Source organism: Mesocricetus auratus, unplaced genomic scaffold, assembly GCF_017639785.1.
Source record: "Mesocricetus auratus isolate SY011 unplaced genomic scaffold, BCM_Maur_2.0 Super-Scaffold_15014, whole genome shotgun sequence".
Classification (NCBI taxonomy): Eukaryota; Metazoa; Chordata; class Mammalia; order Rodentia; family Cricetidae; genus Mesocricetus; species Mesocricetus auratus.
Window position 1 is genome coordinate 29,576,909 of NW_024429186.1, and position 20,394 is coordinate 29,597,302.

The following is a 20,394-nucleotide window of genomic DNA, read 5'->3' on the forward strand; positions in this document are numbered from 1 at the left end:
TGTATCCTCACATGGCAGAGTAGAGTAAAGCATCTATAGTCTGTCTTCTTATACAGGCAGGAATCCTGTCATTGGACTCCACCCTGGTGACCGAATATAAATTTGATCACCTCCCAAAGGTCCCATCTCCAAACACCATCCCATGGATGTTAGGTACCAACATTAAATTTTAAAATGACACAAGCCTAGAGTACATAACAATTAAAATTCTATCAGAAGCCTTTCTCACTTATTTGTTCAATCAATTATTTATGACAGCATGAAATCACTATTCTCCTGCCTCAGATTTGAAAAACTGAGATTATAGACTGAAGCTTCATTGCTTCTAGGTCTCCTTAATGTGATTAGGAATTCTATACACATAAATGCATAGATTAACCTATCTATCTACTTAAGTATTAGCTATTAATTACATTGACACCTCTAATCAATTACAGAGGTTCATTTTTAATACCCACCTTGCCTCATTTGTAACATCCTTCTCTGACAATGAGGAACCTGACTCTCTTTATCCACAAAGTGTTTGCTTATTTGATCATAATGGCTTCAGCATTGCTAATCCAAACCCCCTATGTAAAATTAAGTTACTGACGAGCACAATATTTATGTATAGTTCTCTATCTGTGGCTTTACGATACATCATCCAATTCTATTTTTAACCCTTACTACTCTATCTGCCACCCTTCAGTGTGGTTGCATAATCCAATTGTAGAGTAAGATTCATTTGTTGCTGTTTGTATCTCATTTTGACTTCCTCTACATTCTAGCTGGTGTGGTGATATTTTGTTTATGATCTAATAAAGCTTGCCTGAAGATCAGAGGGCAAAGGTAGCCACAGCCATGAAGGCCAGGCCGTGATAGTACACACCTTTAATTCCAGCAGCCACACTAGTTAGCCATAGAAGCTGGGTGGTGGTGGTGCATGCCTTTAATCCAGGCTCTAGAGAGGAGTTTAGGGTCTCAGTCTGATATTCAGTCTTCTGTCACACTGAGGACAGGATTGCCCCAGCCTTGGTAGAGGTAAGAACTCTCTAGAGGTTGGTTGCTTTGCTTTTCTGAACTTCAGTTTGAACCACAATTATCTGTCTCTGGGTTCTTATTATTTGTGCCACAAGCTGGTTTGAGTTATTTGGGGTTATATGAAATGTTGATATGATCCCCCAAATCAGACAGGTCCTAGTTCTGCCACGTTTTGCTCCCAGCTTTTGAATTTTCTTCTTTTTTTTTTCCTGATGGGGAGCCTTATTCCCCCACGCTGGTCTAAGCCTGTTTAGTTCGGTGTGGGGAGGTGTCTTACAGATTTCTTCTGCCTCATGGTGCTTTATTCCGGGAGTCGTTTTTATCTGTTGAGGCATTCTGGACAGAGTTTGCTAATTTTGATAGTAATTGTGTGAGTTTATTCATTGTCCCCTGCTCATTGTGGGAGTCCTGGTACAATTCAACAGATTACTAGCTCAGTGGATCCCTTTTCTGCCAGTGCAGTAGAGCGGTGGCAGCGGGAGTCCCCTGCTCTCTGACTGGGGTTCTCTTTTGTTTGGAGGGATACCGAACACCCCCTTGTTTATTTCCTCTTCCACCCCTGCGGGTCTCCCTTCCATTTTCCAACACAGTGGCGGCTTCACATAGTCCACAGCCTCAGTGTCACCTGAAGTTGCATGATGCCAAACTTTCAAAATAACAAGTAAAACAAAAGGTAAAAATCCCAGTGAGCCTCCTCACACATGCAGCCTCAGCCCATGGGCACTGCTGGGAGCATCAGCAGGTCTGGGAAGACTGGACACACACACACACACAAAAAGGGACAGCTATCCTCAAAGCTCAGATCTGTCCCAAAACAAGGCTCAACGAGTGGGAAAACAGAAAAGAAATGAAAACCAAAACAAAAATCAGTAAGGCCTCTGCTAGACCCAAGCAGAGTAGGGCTTTTGGTGAAGAAGGGGGTGAGGAGGACATGGGAGACGTCAGTTAGCAGCTGAAATTCTCACAAGCCAAAACCACCTAAATACCTCACTGCGGAATTTTCAGCAAATGGAAGACTTTACACATTTTCTATCAGACTAATAGTTTTTCACTATTCTGTGATGAAATTCATCCACCATTTCCTTTCCCATTTGTCTCTTGCCCAGCCCAGCAGCCAAACCAGACTTTTCTTCACATTCACTTCAGGGAAGAGATGAGACTGTGAGACAGACATCAGGATAGAATGGTGGGGAGCAGTCATTAGCATTTGGTACCAAAATGCCAGGCATCTGGATCTTTCTTAAGAGAATGAAATGCTTATGATGTAAACATTAAAAGAGTCAAGAGGGAAAAAACACCTTAAGAGTAACATTCCCTTCTACCCACCTCTTCTACCACCACCTCATTCCAGTTTGAACTGAATATACATATACAGGCTGTAGAGATGGAGAGATGATTGACGGGCAATAGGAAGATATAATAGGCAGATGATAGACCTGTGGAGACATCCGACTACAGGCCTTTGGATAATAAATGGTCACACAGTTTGGATGGGTTTGGGATCTCAGAGCCTCACCATGCCCCAGAATGACTCAGGCATGGTGGACCCTGGGATTGTTGTGCCCAAAAGTCATGACCTACCTGACAACACTGGAGAGAAATGAGAACTGCCACCACCACATATAGTGTTAGAGGTTTACCATGGCAATTCTCCAGGACAGGTAAAGAGTAACTCCAGACTTCACCAGTGGATGCTTTCACAGTTGGAATCATGGAGAGCAGGGCCCGTTTCCAAAGACACTCTCTGGATAAACTGTTTCCAAGAAATGAGCTGGGAGAAAAGGTGATGATGAAATCTCCCAGCTCAGCAGGGTTCTGTGGAGATCCAAGGACCTCCACTTCACTGTGAGGTACTAGGACCCCGGAAGGGACACAGGAGTGGTGTTCATGCTGTGGAGCCTGAGCAGGAAGGTAGACACCAGAGGAAGGGTCAAAGCTCATGGGGCCCTCCGTCTGATTGAGGAGCCTTGTCAGAGCCACGAGTAGTGACAACACAGTTGACCGGTGCCCTCCCACTTTCATCAGCCACCAATCCTTCTCATGGTTCTGAATGCCTAGGAGCTACCTTCTTCTCATGGTTCTGAATGCCTAGGAGCTACCTTCTTCTCATGGTTCTGAATGCCTAGCAGCTACCTTCTTCTCATGGTTCTGAATGCCTAGGAGCTACCTTCTTCTCATGGTTCTGAATGCCTAGGAGCTACCTTCTTCTCATGGTTCTGAATGCCTAGGAGCTACCTTCTTCTCATGGTTCTGAATGCCTAGGAGCTACCTTCTTCTCATGGTTCTGAATGCCTAGCAGCTACCTTCTTCTCATGGTTCTGAATGCCTAGGAGCTACCTTCTTCTCATGGTTCTGAATGCCTAGGAGCTACCTTCTTCTCATGGTTCTGAATGCCTAGCAGCTACCTTCTTCTCATGGTTCTGAATGCCTAGCAGCTACCTTCTTCTCATGGTTCTGAATGCCTAGGAGCTACCTTCTTCTCATGGTTCTGAATGCCTAGGAGCTACCTTCTTCTCATGGTTCTGAATGCCTAGCAGCTACCTTCTTCTCATGGTTCTGAATGCCTAGCAGCTACCTTCTTCTCATGGTTCTGAATGCCTAGCAGCTACCTTCTTCTCATGGTTCTGAATGCCTAGGAGCTACCTTCTTCTCATGGTTCTGAATGCCTAGGTACTACCTTCTTCTCATGGTTCTGAATGCCTAGGAGCTACCTCCTTCTCATGGTTCTGAATGCCTAGCAGCTACCTTCTTCGGCTTTGTTGAAAGTGTAGGACAAAGGACATGGAAGAAAGTGGAGGTTGGGGCAGAAAAACTTGCAGAATAAAGCATTCTCCATTGGTTTGAGTGAGCTGGTTCCCAGGGAGTCCTCTGACTCCCAGGCGGACCATGCTACCACCATCCCTGGTAAAGGGGATGGACCACCACTGGGTGTACTCTGAAGTAGGAACGGTGCAGCTGGTTCCATGGAGAGTGCTGACAAGAATGGTAATACACAAGTCTGCCTGTTCATCCCCACATTTCATCTTTGCTTTGGCCTGTGTCTCCTTCCTTTGTAGAGCCCAGCTCTTCAAGGGTAGACAGAAAGAACAACACAATTAAGCCACTCAACAAATGCCTAACCTGCTTCTGGAACAAGTCATCTTCTTACCGCATCCAAACTCACTCAAACTTCGGAGAGCTGCTTAGTACAAGTACTACCAGAAGAAATAAGAGTTCCCTGCCCTCATATGAGAACACAGGACAGGGAAGTAATCCCCCACAGCAATCAGGCAGTAACTGTCCCAACCTGGGAGGCCACAACAGGGTAACCTCCTTGCCAAGCACCACAAGAAAAGCTTCAGAATATGTGCCCCACGCTGCCCTGCCCCCAAAAATATTGTTAAAGTCCTAAATCCCAACACAGCTACCTAAAAAGTGGAAGCTGTTCCACTCTCATGACTAAGATTCATGTCCTTACAAAAGAGACCTGAGAGCAAATTACAAAGACATACATCTGTAATCTCAGAAGAAGGGAATACTGTTTTCCAGACTAGCCTGGGAAGGATAGAAAGAGGGAAAGAGAGAGAGTCTGACTCCTGACATGAGAAAACAAGAAAGCAGAATTTACAGATGAGGAACCAAACTCTCACCAGCAAATGCGCTGTCACCTGATCTTGGGCTTCTCGGGCTCCAGAACTGTGAGAAATAAGTGTTGATACTATTTCAGTCATTCAGTTCCTGGTATGTTGCTGTCACATCCCAAACAAACTAAGATTCAGCACTTGGTAACTTCGTGCTGGCCTCTCCCTCACAGAACAACAGCTAAAAGGAGCTGCCAACTTCACCTACCACCTGACAACTTCAAAATGCTTCCAACAGGCCAGCCGCACCAACACCAGCTGGAAGGCGGCTGATGAAAAAGACTCAGGTGAAACAGGGATCTGAGTGCATGTTCAGGTTTGGGGAACAAAGCCAGAGGTTGCAGTATACTGGTGGGGAGAGATTAGAGAGGGTTAGGAGAAGGGAGCCTAGAGAAGTGACCCAGGGCACCTGGCATAGCAAATATTCAGTGTATATATTAATTTGTGGGGTTTTCAGTTTTGTCTTGGTTTGGTTTGTTTTTTGTTTTTCTAGGATAGGGTTTCTCTATGTAGCCCTGGCTGTCCTGGAACTCACTCTGTTAGACCAGGCTGGCTTCAACCTCAGAGATCCACATACCCTCTGCCTCCCTAGTGCTGGGATTAAAGGCCTGCACCACCATTGCCAATAGTTAATTTTTGTTAATTTTGCTGGGACAGCATCTCACCATTTTACTCAGGATGGGATTGAACTCCGACCTCAAGCAGTCCTCTTTCCTCAATGCCCTGTGTAGTTGGAGCTACAGGTACAACCATGTGTCTATTAACACTTTAGCTAATTATTTGAGTCAGCAAAAGTGAAAACCAGAATGATCTGGATTGTATCATATAAATTCTGGTGCCAAGACCAAGCCTGCCGAATCCCAGAGCGTGGTCCACTTGAGGTTTTAGTGGACAAACATTCAAAGGAAACCTCTAAGTCCAGCAGGATTTACCCAGCTCCCTCCTTCCCCACCAAACCCTTGACTACAGCCGGTTGTCCCTAGATGGCTTTTCTCAACAACCCCACTGCTCCCCACTCACCCTTCCCATGAGAAATTGACCAATTCTTACTTTATTCCTAACACAAAGTAGGCACTCAATAATTGTGTGCCAAATAATGAAAGTGTTGTGCTAGCAGGGTTGGATCAATTAGTGATTGTAATTGAAGTTGAATGTAATTAATTATATAATTTGGAGCTGTTCAAGTTTAATTCCATTCAAATTGCATCATGAAAACGAGGCATGAGGAAAGACTACGAACAAAAGGAGAGGAGCCACGTGCAATGCTTCCATATATAGAGGGCACACATTTGAGTTGGGTGCTTTGCTGAGGTCAGGATATTAAAGCAAAAATACCATAGCCTGAGTAGAAGAAACGGACATGTGTTCTCATGATTTGGAAGGCTAGGAGGTCCAAGATCAAGGTGCTAGCATTGCTGGAGAGCCTGTCCCCTGACTTACAGCCCTTTCTCCTGTGTCCTTACAAGGCTAAGAGAACTCACTTCTTTCTTTTTATAAAGACACTAATCCGAATGACAGGCTCTATGTTCATGACCTAATTATTATACCAAGACTTCACATCCCAACTGTAGATTTAGACTTCAACATAAGTAACTGGGGCCAGGGGCAGAAGCATTCAATCCATAACACAACAATTTGTTAATAGCAATAAAATACTTAACAATTAAAAATCAGTTACACAATAGTAAGTTCTGATCCTAATTCCAAAATTAAGTCCTCCTCTCCAGTCCCTGGGCTGTACATGAGGGTTCTGTCTTGGCAATGAACACTACTCCATTTTGACCCGTTTCCACGTCTGTGGGTTTTCACTTTTTCATGGTATCTACATCTCCTCTCAACTCTCCCAAACTGAAAAGGTTTTAGGGCTAAAAAACAATCCTTAGACTAGTGGTTTTTAGAGTAATAAAACCCAGAGCAACCTTCTTACAACAAATGTTTGGTAATGTCCCCTCACCATCCTGAAGTGATATTTATAAAAGTGATGAACCACCCACACACATAATTTTTAAAAGTCATATTGATATAGGTGGGTTGCACTGGCCATTCATATGTAGGTTCCATGTAGCCATTAGTCTCCCGAAATAGTGAGCAATGATTCCCCAAAGAAACGAACCAGCCCTCCACCCTCATGCCCATTGAGTTCCTCAAAAACTCAACAGGTATTAAAACCATGCAGAGAATGTTTTGCCTGTAAGTTTAAAACAAGAGTTAGGTATAAGCAGGACTTTTGTTACAGAAGTGTGCTAAGTGGAATCTGGTACTCACACTTATCACACACAAAAAAATTATTTGAATGAGTCCAAACTAACCACAGAAAGATCTCGAATCTAGGACCCCCAACCCGTCAATGCCAATTGTCAAACAATTGTGATAAACAAACGTGTATACACACATCTCCAGAAGGTCCTTAAAGGGATTCCCAGGTCCACTGGGAGCCACTGGTGTAATGGGCTCCTTACTTGAAAGGAACAAATCAGAGAAAGGTTGGGGTGCAGATTTTCCCTACGTTGCCAACTGATGAACACACACATGTTTTAACTTCCATTAGTGAGCCTCCCCAGCCCCACAACCACAGGAGAGACTGGCTCTTTCAGAACTCCTTTGGGCTTCAGTGCGAGTGACTCAGGATGCTGTCCTAGTTATAGTACTACTGCTGTGGAAAAAAAAAACACCATGACCAAAATCAGTTTGGGGTGGAAAGGGTTTATATTTCAGCCTACAGTTCCTTTATCACAGTCCATCATTGAAAGAAGTGAAGGCGGAACCTGGAGGCAGGAGCTGAAGCAGAGGCCCTGGAGGAAGGCTGCTTACTAGCTTGCTCCTCAAGGCTTGCTCAGCCTGCTTTGTTACATACCCCAAGACCACCAGGTACTCAGAGACCACAGCACTCACAGTGAGCTGGGTCCTGTTAAGGATATGCACCCCAGTCTTATCCACAGGCTAAGCTGGTAGGGACATTTTCTCAACTGATGCTCCCTCTTCAAAAAAAGGCTCTAGCTTGTGTCAAGTTAACACAAAACTAGATGGAGCAGATGGATCCTCACATCTAGAAGAGCAAACTCCCTGCAGAAGGCACAGCCACACAGCACTGGTGACAATATTATCTAAACCAGAGAAGGCCACCACAGTGTCTTTAAATCAGTCTCTTCCAGTGAGGCTGACTCCTCATCACAGAAAAGACCGGAATGTTCTGGCATAGTGGAGAAGTTAACCAGGTCACTGTCCTTTCGTTTTTGAGAGCACCAAGTCTATCCCCAGTAAAGAAAGTCTCCAAGTTAGAAAAGGCTCAGCTGGCACAAGTGCCCACTGCGCCATCAATGGCAGGTAACTGGCATGCTGTGTTAAGAAGGATTCTGCGGCCACATCCCAGTTTGGTATGGAAGAAAGCAGTCATCCGTCTCTGGAGTCACCATCAACCATAATAGGAAGGGGCACCATGCCAATACTTTCTATAATTGTTTTAGAGCCTCGGACAAATGTGGTCTAATTCCCTGAACCAAAAGCTCATACATTTTCTCACTGCTGGTAGTCTATTTCATTCCTTCCATGCCTTGGAACAAAACTTGAAGCCATCTCCTTCCTTACAGCTGTTGCAGCCAAGTCATCTCTTATTGGTTCAGTCCACACAAGTGGAGCACACCTGTGATCCCAGTCACTGGCTATAAGAGTAGTTAACAAACTCTACTACTCACAAGAATCATCATTTTGGGGTGGGGGGTTGTCTTTAAATCATGATGCAGTAAGAACCATAAAACTCAATGCTGATACTAATTCCTTCCATTGGAAATTAGCGTGCCCTTAGTTAAGGGGGTTTTATGACACTGAGCATAAATATTGATTATAATTAATGTCCTAGGTATTTATTGCCAGGACAGCTATATTCTGAGGAAAGTGTCTTTAGGTACAATATTGGTTATCTTTAAAGTTAATGAAAGTAGGTAACCTAGAAAAATATATCCGTAAAATCACAAGATAATCATTCACCAAAGCTGCATGTGTAATAAATACTTATTAGAAATATGCAATTAAGTCAAATGATCTTTCATGAACTGGCCATAAAAATCTTTAAACAGAAAGGTCTAATGACTGGAAGAGTCAAGAGCATTTAATTTCAGGTAAACTGTCTTTGCAAGAAATCTTAAACAAATACGCTTGTGGCTGTGTGCCTACAGGCACGTGGGCAATTAGGACCTACAGCAACCTATAGGTCAGTGAGCAGTTTGTTAGGAAGAGCGATGGAGGTTAGGAGGGACAAAAGGTGAAGAGGCCACAGGGGTACCAGTTCTGAACCACATGGTGGGGGCGGGGTAAAGAGACACTGGAAAGTTGGTGAATACAAGAGATAGAAGAAGGTAGTGTCTATGGTGGGTGCAAGGGTATGGTGTACAGGTGGAGAGGGGACAAAGTCTGAGACCTGAGACCTGGCCTTGCGCAAATGACTGTTGATGAGCTTATTCACTGAAACACTAAGACAATAAATGCATGCTCTTTGATCACAATGAAATCCTGAGACATTCTGGTCCCACAGAGATGAGCTTCCTGTTAAGGCTGCCAACAGAAACTAGTGGCCCCCAAGAAATGTCAAAATTCCTTTCTCTCCAGAATGTAAGACTCACTTACGACTGCTCTCTCCAGAAAGAGCCAAAGCCAGCTCGTGTCCAAGGCTCCAGACCTTCAAGGCAGCATCATGTCTGACTAACCCGGCTTCCCCAACTGGCACTGGGGCCAAGGCAAGTGTAGACAGCCATATGTAAATGAACTGACTTTTACCTCTGCTGTCTTGGGGTAGAAGGGCCTGAACCTCATTGTCTGGAGACAATACAGGCAGGGGAACAACTGAGGGCTGGATGACTGGAATGGAGAAGAGGGTCAGAGGGACTGAGATGGGCAGATAAGGGGCACAGTGGTCTAGAGAGTTCTTTGCAGAAGGCAGGACTTGGGATTTGTCACTGAAGTAGGGAGCAAAGGGCTTGAACCTACCTGAAAAGCCGAGTCAGGTCATGGACTTGGGGTGAACCTACTATCTGGGCAGGACAAGATGGACCTTTCATGAATCTATAAACAATGACATAGGCAGACAGGAAAAGGGGTGACAGCTCTTCAATGAGTACTACTAATCGACTCATTCCAATGCAGGGAATGAAAAATGGTGCAGATAGTCCACACACAACCCCAGATCCCACGATCATGCATGGTTGAGCTGGATCCTGTGAACTAGGCGGCCTAGTACACAGCAGTAGGGGGAGGAGTACCTGTGGGAGTCTGTCTTTATCCTAAATGTTTCCAAGGATGTCTGCATCAAATAACACAGTGATTAAGGAACCAGCGTCTGCCAGCTCTCTGGGGATCACCTGTGTAGACACCAGCAAGTAGAATCAATAGGAAAAATTAAGCCAAATAGCCAGTTCTAACTTCCTTCCCCCCAACCTGGGTTATCAGAAAAAGAGACATAGTCAGCATACAAAGCTGGCATCTAATGTAACAAGGGTCACAAGGGCGTGTAAAGCACTCAGTCTGTAGCCCTGATTTGTACCTTCGGCAGCAGCAATGACAGTAAGAATGTGGCCGCTTGATTGTCTGTTCTTGATCAGCTCTCTGCAGAGTCCCCAACCTGCGCAGTCATTTTCTATCCCTGTACAGGGAGTCACTTCTGGACGTCTGTGGGCTCCCTGTTACCTTCCAACATAGATCCAACTCCCCCTGCCCCCCAAGAAAATGATCAGGACTTACTCCCTCCAAAAACAGCAAACCAATTTAAAGTAATGCATAAAATAATGGAGTGGCAGAATGCAGGCTGGGAGACTGCAGGTTTATTGGTTCATATACTTGAAAACTCAAGGGAGGATCTGGCCTGCAGGTATGGTGGGATCTGGGATTAGTCACTGGAGCTGGGGCCCAAGAGAAGTGGTCATTCTCAATAACTACCTATAGAGTCTGCTCAGGAGTGTCACTGACACTGGACGCCATCTTTGTGACCAGAGGGTGGTTGTCTACCTCCATGGCTTGGGCAGGAGTCTGTACACTTATAAAGATGGGTGTCTGTGAAAGCAGCAAGGCGCCAGTGCTGGGTTTACAGCACTGCTTTCTCTTGTTGGCTTGGCAACTCTGTTCAGTCACTACAACCTGTGGAGAACACCTGGGGAGCAGCTGCTGCCATCCCACAGAAGGGAAGCTGTGGCTTAGAGACTCAGTGACAGGAGAACTAAGACCAGCCTAACCTCTGGTGCTAGCTACCACCAGAGACTCAGCACCAGGCCAAAGACAGAGAAAGGAACAGAGGCTACTCAAGGCCAGCTGCCATGACACCTATGAATCAGATCTAATGTGCGACAGAACTCACTCGGTTCCTTCAAATCTCCTGAATGGATATGGTTTCCCTCCTAATTGCCTCACATTCTGGTCACTCGTGCCTGAATTTTTGGGATGTAGGGAAAGAATTAGAAAAAAAACACAACTACTTCTATATTCCTAGAAAGAAAAATGGTATTTCTGATACTAACTCCCCTTATGAGAACCTTCTGGAAAGGGTGTGTCCTGGTAGGCAGTGTTTCAAGAGGCCTGGCTTCCAAACACCTAGTGCTTAGGGGAGAAGTAACACTCAAGGGGTACCCTCACCCAGCTGTCCAGCAACCCCAGGCCAAGGAGGCTTTGGAAAGAAGGGAGGGCTTCACCTCCAGCAGCCTAGGAAGTCCGGGTCAAGCTGTGCACTCCAGTGGAGGAAAACAGCAAGTCAAAGCAATGTGTCATGCAACAAAGGGGCTGAGGACAAGTCCTGGCTGTGGGCTACCTCAGCTCAGAGTCTGTCCCCACTGCTGGTTCCTAGCTGCTCCCACAGTGACACAGACCTTCTGTGCAGTGTGTTCTTCTGTTCAGCTGACAGTGGTGCTCCCTAGAGTATGTCCCATAAGCCGAATCCATGAAGAGGCAATGTGATCAGTGCTCAGTATTAGATATTATCTTTATTGCTTTAAAATAGTACTTACTGGTAGCTAAGTCTTCCACTCAGAATAACACTGGATTAGCACTACCAGTACCATTGGAGGTAGAATATTACTCCTCTTGGCCCTAGAGATGTCCACAAATGGTACCCTACCCTACATGGTCAGAGCCCTTTGCAGACATGGCCCTCAAAGATGTCCACAAATGGTACCCTACCCTACATGGTCAGAGTGCTTTGCAGACAAGGTAGATTCCTCTGAGTTAGTCGATGGCTCCAATGTTCATTAAAACAATCTTTCTGGAGAGAATTGGAGGATCAGAGGAGAACCATGACAACAGAGACAAGGATGGAGTGATAGAGCCACAATCAAGGGACACAAACAGCCTCCATGACCAGAAAAGGCCAAGCAATCCATTCCTTTCATTCTCTGTAGCATGACCAGGGTGTGGTTTCAGATTTCTGACCTCTAGAGCCAATGTGTTTGCCACTCCCTAAGTTCATGTAAATTCAGCATAGCAGCTAAACAGACCAAGCATTCCTAATACAAACTGCCAGGATCTTTGAGATCTAATGTGGCTCTCCCGATGCCAATCACAGACCACAGGGTTAGGGATACCAGATTAACAGACATGGGTCCTCCTGGTGCTCTAAAAGCCTCCTAGTTCCATTTTCTACAACAGATATGTATCATGTGTCTACTCTCACAAGCAGCCATGGTCCCACCCCAATCACAATGAAAGCCAGCAATATGTCTGTTTTTTTGTTTTGTTTGGTTTGGTTTGGTTTTTTGTTTTTTTTTTTTTTGTTTTTTGTTTTTTTTACGAGACAGGGTTTCTCTGTATTGTTTCGGAGGCTATCAGTCCAGCCCGGCCTTGAACTCACAGAGATCCGCCTGCCTCTGCCTCCCGAATGCTGGGATTAAAGGCGTGCACCACCACCGCCCGGCAATATGTCTGTTTTTTACTCAGGTCCCATTCCAGACAGAACCTGAGTCCTTTCCCAGGGGAATCCCTCTACCTTGCATGAACTGCGTAATGAGCTTTAAGTCTGTGAGTACAGTGTGACATTACTCTAACAGGCAATGACATGAGGCTGCCCAGCACCTGGCAGAGGATGTTCAGTGTCTATATTCTCTGAGGCTGCCACATCTAACCGGCACAGACTTGTTGCTTCAAACAACAAATTACTTTCTCACAGTTCTGGATGCTGGGAGTCCAGAAAGGGGCAGCACTGTTGGGTTCTAGTGACATCTATCTTCCTGTGAACAGCTGCCATCCCATAGTCTCACATATCCCCTCTGGGGGGTAGAGAGGGAGCTCTGGTGTCTCCTCATCTTGTGAGGATACTACCCCACTAGGACCAGAACCTCATCACTAAGACTCTATTTTGAATTACTCCTTTAAGGAAGCCCATAATTCAGTCCATAGCAATATACCAATAAAATACATTGTTCTCAATTGTCTTTAGGCCATAAAAGAGCATCTATAGGTTCAATATCCCAAACCACACACCAGCCTCTCCTGCTGAAAGGAAGAGGCAACACACATAAATATGTCTTTATCATTTTCTTTTCTTTTCTTTTTTCTCCCAAGACAGGGTTTCTCTGTGGCTTTGGAGCCTGTCCTGGAACGCACTCTGTGGACCAGGCTGGTCTCAAACTCACAGAGATCCACCTGCCTCTGCCTCCCAAGTGCTGGGATTAAAGGCATGCACCACCACTGCCTGGTGCCTTTAACATTTTCTAAAGAAAGATTTTCTCACTTTCCTAAGATTCCCCTTTACCATTCATGTAATGAGTGAACCTAGCTGCAAGGGAAGCTGTAGGAAAACAAGATCCCAGCTTTTAATCTCTTTTATGTATTTAATTTTTTCAGATTTATTTTATGAGTGTCTTGCCTACATGTATGAATGTGTACAATATGTGTGCCTGGTGCTCACAGAGATCAGAAAAGGGCATTGGATTCCCCGAGACTGGAATTACTGACAGTTATGGGTACTGGGAACCATACCCATGTCCTCTTCAAGAACAAGTGATCCACAGGAGTTAATAATAAGTATTTACTGGGCATTTACTGGGTGACTTTTTTCTCCAAAGACATTCTATCATTTATATAACCTGATCCTGTCAGTACTTATAAGAGATATGCATTATTAGCTCCATTTTTGTCCTTTTTCTTTTTTTTTTTTCTTTTCGAGACAGGGTTTCTTTGTGTAGTCATGGCTGTCCTAAAACTCACTCTGTAGACCTCAAACTCACCAGTCCACTTACTTCTGCCTCCCTAGTGCTAGGATTAAAGGCATGCATCACTATGCCTATGCCCAGATATACCTCAACTTTTCTAACTGAGAAATTGTGGCCCACATAGCCCAACTTACCTGTCCAAGATCATACTGGCAATATAGAGTAAATATATGGAAAGAAGAGTAGAATTTGGGTCAACTCCTTGCCCTTGCCCTTCAATTCTACCCTAAACTGATTTGGTGATGGCCCAACCATTGTCGGTGGATTTTTATAGCCATCTGGTATGTACATGCTTGCTTTGTGCTAGAAAGGAGTTCTAACTAGCTAAATAGCCCTGCCAATTGAGCTGTGCCTTCTAGAAGTTCCATGAGAGCAGAAACAGCCCAGATCCCTCACTTTGACCTCTTTTCTCTAGCTTGATGGGTCTGAAAGGGCTTCATGTCCACCCAATGTCTGTGCTGAAGAGAAGAAAGTCTCTGTGTTGCTAGCATCCCTCTGGCTCTCCCTCTCTATTATCACCCTGGCGACAAGCCCATCAGTCACCTCCATCGTTCATGACCAGCAGATCTCAATACACCTGGCCACCACAGCCGAGGTAAGACTCTTTTGTTCCTGCTAGAGTTGCAGACACTGTTGGGCTGCCAGGTTAGACCTACCCTGCATGATTTGCTGATGGCACCCTATGAAGCCCACAGGTCATTCCCATTCTAAAACTGTGAATACACCTGGAAAGTAAAACTCCCATCACTGAGTCTGCCTCTTGGGGAAGAAGGGGATTAATGGTTAAGGTTCTGATGGCACTATAGTCACTGCTCATTACAACTGGGGTGCTTAAAGAGTTAATTATGGCTAACAGAAACATCAAAACCCCAACACCATTTTAATTACGTTGTGCTTATCGCCTTGTGTTATCTGTGGGCTTTATTTCCTGAAAGCTTTTTGATTTGGAAGATCTTCTGCCTGGTGCCCAGAAATAAGGAGTTCCTAAGCTGTGCCTTCCTTCTCTAGAAGAATCTGGAAGGCATATGAGACTAAAGCAGGAGTCCCAGCTGCGGAGCCTCAAAGATCAAGATCAAGATCACAGTAGAGTTGTATTCCCATGGCAGGCTGGGATAAGGAGGGTGAGTCCCTAGTCAAAACCCTCAACAAAGTCTAGTCCCGAGAAAACAGACACTGGACAGAGCCATTCTGCAGTCTCAAGCCAGCACTCTTTCCAAGAGTCAAGGTCTCAGAACACAGGAGGGTTTCAGAGGCTGGATTGTTACAGATCAAATGCGTCTGAGGAGATGGTATAAGGAAGTGCAGTAGTTGTAGAGAGAAGCCTTTTCCTTGCCAGCAGCTTTGGTTTTTCCCCACATCACCTGGGCTCTACCACATTGCAGTCCCCAAATGAACACACAGGACGCTGTATTAATTATGAAGCTGTTGGCCTTTTGCTTGATTTCTTACTGGCTATCTCTGACTTAAGTATTTACCCCCATAATTGTTAATCTAAGTATTTCTCTTACCGGAGAAAAGTTCCGGACTTCTTACCCCTATGCGGCTACATGGTGACTCCCTGTGTTTCTCCTACTCAGAGTCCTCCTGGACTCCTAGTCCCACCTATCTTGCTTCCCTATTGGCCAACAGTGCTTTATTGACATATACACCGGAATTCCGCATCAAGTAGTAGTCTAGACAAGATCCACAACACAGCAAGGACATCAGTGAGGAACTGGCTAGATCAGCAGCACCTGTCCTTCTGTTACTAACACTGTACTAAAGTGAATATCCATCCTATTAATCAAAGCAGCCTGGTTGCATGAGATGTTGACCTTAGGGGGAGGGGGATAATACATTTGCAAATCAGCCAGCAATCAGAGAATACTTCAGAATAGCAACTTAGCCACATATCTTAGGATGATGGGTTTGGCATGCTTTCAAACCAACTAATTCAGAATCTCAGGCAGATGAAGCTCCCAGGGATTCTGCTATGCAGGGAGCACTGAGAGCCATCGAGGCGGAACTTCACGGGCAAGAACGCATCAGCATATCCTGGAAGAATTATTAAAGCAACTGGTGGCCTCAAGGCAGGGTTTGGTTCAGTGAGTCTGCACAGGGACTATGTTCCTAACAAGTTCCTGGGTGATGGACTGGTGGCTTCCTGGGACCACACCCCCAAAACCACTGTTCTCCATCCTTGCAGCTCTGGTTCAGCACGACAATTCCCTGGAGGCTGATTACCAATGCAGTGTCACCCAGGCTCACAGAAGCAAAAATTCAGAACTTAATAGGACCCCAAGTGGCTGGCTTACACAGGAAAATCTATAGAACGATCATGCATGGTGCGGGGAGGGGGAATGGGGAGGACCTGGAAAGGCAGGGCTGAACATCCATCATTGTGCTGGTCCCAGGAGAGAGGAACATGGGAAGAAGAGTCAGAGCTCTGCACCTAGGAACCGAAGGCAGAGTTGAGAGAAAGTAGTGTCTCATCATCCCCACAGTCCTGGCCAATGACAGCAAACTGGCACAGGGGGGAAGCAGGTTAGTGCTGGCTGCCAGGGCATCTCCAGGAGCAGCCAGGCCTGACCAGAAGGCAGTGACCCTGGAAAATATCAGTGACAGCACAGCCCAGGGCTCCCACTGACTCTTCCAGGGGCTGAGCCCTCCTTCTATCAGATAAAGACAGCCTGACCCTCCAGGCCTTGCTTCGTAGAATACGGCAAAGCAGAAGAAGGGGAGGGGGAGGAACAAATGAAAACAGGAAGGAGAAAAATGTGGGAGAGGACAGCAGAGGGCTGATGAGCAAATGACTTTGCCAAACATGACTGTAGGGGCTTCCTTCAGTTCACAAAGCGGGAATAGTAGCACCAGGTTACCTGGTGTTCAAGGTCTCCTGTTAAATACGGACCCTCCTGTGCAGCCAACGTGGCCTGTGTCCCCACTGCCAGGGATGCACCGCACACTGGTCACACCCTGACTCAGAACCCATCTCTTGCTCCAGCCACACCTGCCTGGCCACTCACCCCACTGGCATCACTCTTCCCAGAGGTGCCCACATTAAGGACTGCTGCAAACCTCCCATCAACACCACTACCCAGAATTTGCTTGGGGACCTCTTAGAGCAGCTCTGTCTTTCTAGGGGCACCTGTGCGATGGCAAGAAGGCCCCTACAGCCTGCAGTGTAGAGGCTGAGCAGCTCTGATCCTGGAAGATACAGTGCTGATATTAACCTGGCCATCCTCGAAGCACCTCCTGTGAGCCACCAAGTCTGCCAAGACTCCCAATATCCCCGTGCTTACAGAGTACTAACCAAAGGCCAGGGCATCTATGTACCAGGTACTTAGAGGTACTCAACTCAGGCACACAGGACAACTCAAGGAGCAAGCATAAGTATCAGCCTACTCCTAGATTTGCAAACTTCCCTATACTCCCAACCACCCTTCCTAGCCTGGAAACTGTCTTGGGTGTTAAGTCTACAGGCAACACACTGATGTTTTAAATTCCAGATTAAGCCAACCACTACATCCGCCGTGAAAAGCAAGTGACCCTTCTCTTGAACAGAAGGGACATTTATATTTGCTTCAGTGGCTGTAAAAGACACCATAAAATAGAATATGCAGCGTGTATCCTCATGATTAATAACAGAGCTTGCAAATTATTCTCCCGGGTCCCTGGATACATCCAACTGGTCACCAAGAACAATCAATTCTTTCAGAAAATAAAAGAATGCAAATAGTCTCTGACCACTAGAAAAATCTGCTTGTTGTATCATTAACAAAGAGAACAAAATAAGGCTCAGATTTGGGGTTAGTTATCCATCTGCAAGCATGGGTGATCATGGAGCCTGCCATATGTGGGGTCTCCGGGACCCAGACACCATGCAGACACAGTAGCAGATGATGAACTAGGAGATGTGAATGCTGACAAGGCAATAGAATAGGAACAACTTCAACAGGTGACATGGATATGTCAGAATGCATACATCCACAATGACTGTGGTTTCATCATCGAGACTGATGTCTCCAAAGACCTGGAAGGACAATCTTAGACCTGAGACTCAGGTCAAAAGGGTAAGTCAGAACCTAGCAAGTTGAACAAGGCAGGTGCCCCAGTCATTGGAAACCAGTGGGAGATTATCTCTGCCTCTAGGTCCAAACTTCGAACGTCTTAATACCACCAGTGAAGATCTGGAATGTAGATGGAGGAGGAGAAGCCTCCAAGTAGCAGGGTGTGACGCTGTGTCAGGCAGTCTTACAGCCTATATGGCTCATAGGGGCAGGGTCCAGGGTACATGGTGTTCAGGTCCACTGCAAACCATGTGGATTTGCTCCCAACCTAGCAAATAAATTCTACAACCAAATCAGACTTCATTCTCCTAGGCCTCCCTTAGAAACCTAGGGGTTTCCCAAGGAAGCAGCTACCAAGAGCAAATAATAGTTCAAGTGGAGCCATTGAGTCAGAAGGGACAGTCCCTACAAGTTTAATAAACAAGGGTTTATTAAAACACAATATATATAATACTGGAGATGTCACCATGACAGCATGAACCCACAGCTGCACAGTTTACTCTCAGATGTAGCCTTCCTCACTGAGGTGAGACACGTTTGGGAGTGATATGGCAAAAATACAAAGTCTGTTCTTTAGCAAGTTCCAAGAACCTACTTTTTTCCTACAAGTTAAACATGCCCTTTTCGGCACATGTGGTTGGTACTTTCTGACAATCCCCGTGAATGTGAGGATGACCAAGCCAATGGCACCTACAGGAAATGGGAAGAAGGTTGTTTTATCCCCTCCTTAGAGGAAAGAAACTCACTCCCCAGTACAGTCCAGGGCCCCAAGACAAGTCTTCAGTTGGGGACTCCAACGGCAGGGTATGATGGTGCCATGGAAGTCCACCCTGGGACCACAGGCCAATCCTGGGCGGACATGTGTCAGTGGATACTCAGAGCATGACGGAACGAATGAGGTGTGGAAAGACACTAGGGAGGGGCAGGGAATGACAGTCACACTCAGTGTGGAGCCCGAGTCAGCCAACCTAGGAGAGTTGAGACCCAGGAAGCTAGCCTCAAGCCCTTCACTCGAAGCAGAAGTTCATGAAGGTTGATCTGCCAAAGGGTAAAGGCCTCACTGAAACATATCTGGGTCCTTCTGAAGAATGAGCAGGCGTCTCTCTTCCTGTGCCTAGAGGAGGGGTGACAAAGAAGAGAAGGAAAGGAACAGAGGTGAGAAAACACCAGCTCAGCACCATGGAGAAAAATAAAAGACGGCAGGTGGTGGATATCCCAAAGAAGATATTCAAAGCAATAAAATAGGCATCAAGGCACTGACCCCCTCACCCAGCAGAACATTGAGTGGTTTCTTTTCCCAAAAGTACAGTAAATATGCCAACCCAGAGCCCCATCTCACCCTGACACAAGTACAGTCAGAGTCTGCAGGCAGGTCAGGTGACTGGGAGACCAAGCACTTTATGAATCAACCCAGCTCAGTCTCTCTGAACCAAACAAAGGCACAATGAAAACTAGAATACGATAAGGACCTCTTGTTAGGTTTTAGGCTAGGAGTTAATCAAGCCACAGTGGTCTTTCTCGTAGCTGCTATTAAAAAAAAAAAAACAAGCCCCCCCTATAGGAACCTGTGTGTGATCAGGGACAGCCTAGATAAGTCCCAACTGTGAACTACTGGTCAACTATATGGTATGAAACCTCCCTCTTCCTCCGAAACCTTTAAGAAGGGACGCCCTCTCTGCGACATGGACCTGAACCCTCCTTGGATGCCCCCTCCATGCTCTGTCTACCTGTTTGTCTGTCTACGGTGTTAGTAACTCTTCTAAACAGTCTCTCATCCCAAAAGGCTGTCTACCTCCTGGACCCTACTGAGCGCCAAACCCAAGACCTTTCACTTTTTAAGACTTGGTTTCCTCTGCCCTCAGAGAAAAGATAAATCAAACTCTGTCCTTCATTGACTGGAGTATTTTGCTGTAACCCAACCTCATGTTTGCTAGTGAATGCAGGGTCTATGCGGTCAAATCTGTTGGTTGCCCACAATGATCCATTCCTTCCCCAGGATGGACAGACTGGGATGTGACCACAGCTAGGCTTCCTCTCTGGGCTGAGAATATTCTGCCACAGCGCAGCCTTTCTGGTGTGTTCACTGTACTCAACTGGAGGCCTAGCGCTTGCTCCTCTAGACCCTTCCTGAAGAAGCATGGTTCCCCTTATCATCAGTGTCTCAAGGATGCTAAGGCATCTAAAGAGCTCTGTGACCCTAAGAGAGCCTACTAGCCATGCCTCCCCAGGTCACAGACACATCTCCAGGATAAAGAGCAATGGCCTCAGTGCCTGGGCTGGTACAAGGAGCCTTCAAGTCCCAGGGCCAATTAGAAATAGGTTCATGTTGGGGTTTCCTAACCGCAAATCCAGGGGACACCTGGATGGGTTGAGATGCTCAAAAACCAACTTTAAATTTCTTTGAGGGAAAGAATCATCTGGAGCCGGGCATTGGTGGCACGCACCTTCAATCCCAGCACTCAGGAGGCAAAGGCAGGCAAATCTCTGTGAGTTCAAGTTCAACCTGGTCTACAAGAGGGAGTT

The 20,394-nt window shown here is 46.0% G+C and overlaps 1 protein-coding gene across 4 annotated transcripts in view; it reads right to left on the bottom strand.

The window, feature by feature from the left end:
• Positions 1–18,277: 18,277 nt before the first annotated feature.
• Positions 18,278–20,394, bottom strand: part of Adck1 (aarF domain containing kinase 1) — a 95,197-nt gene continuing 93,080 nt past the window's right edge. For all 4 annotated transcript variants that reach the window (XM_013123539.3, XM_005083993.4, XM_013123538.2 and 1 more), the window contains one exon: positions 18,278–18,985. In XM_013123539.3, the coding sequence (XP_012978993.1) occupies positions 18,814–18,985 (172 nt within the window). In that variant the 3' untranslated portion in view covers positions 18,278–18,813. The remainder of the gene's footprint in view (positions 18,986–20,394) is intronic.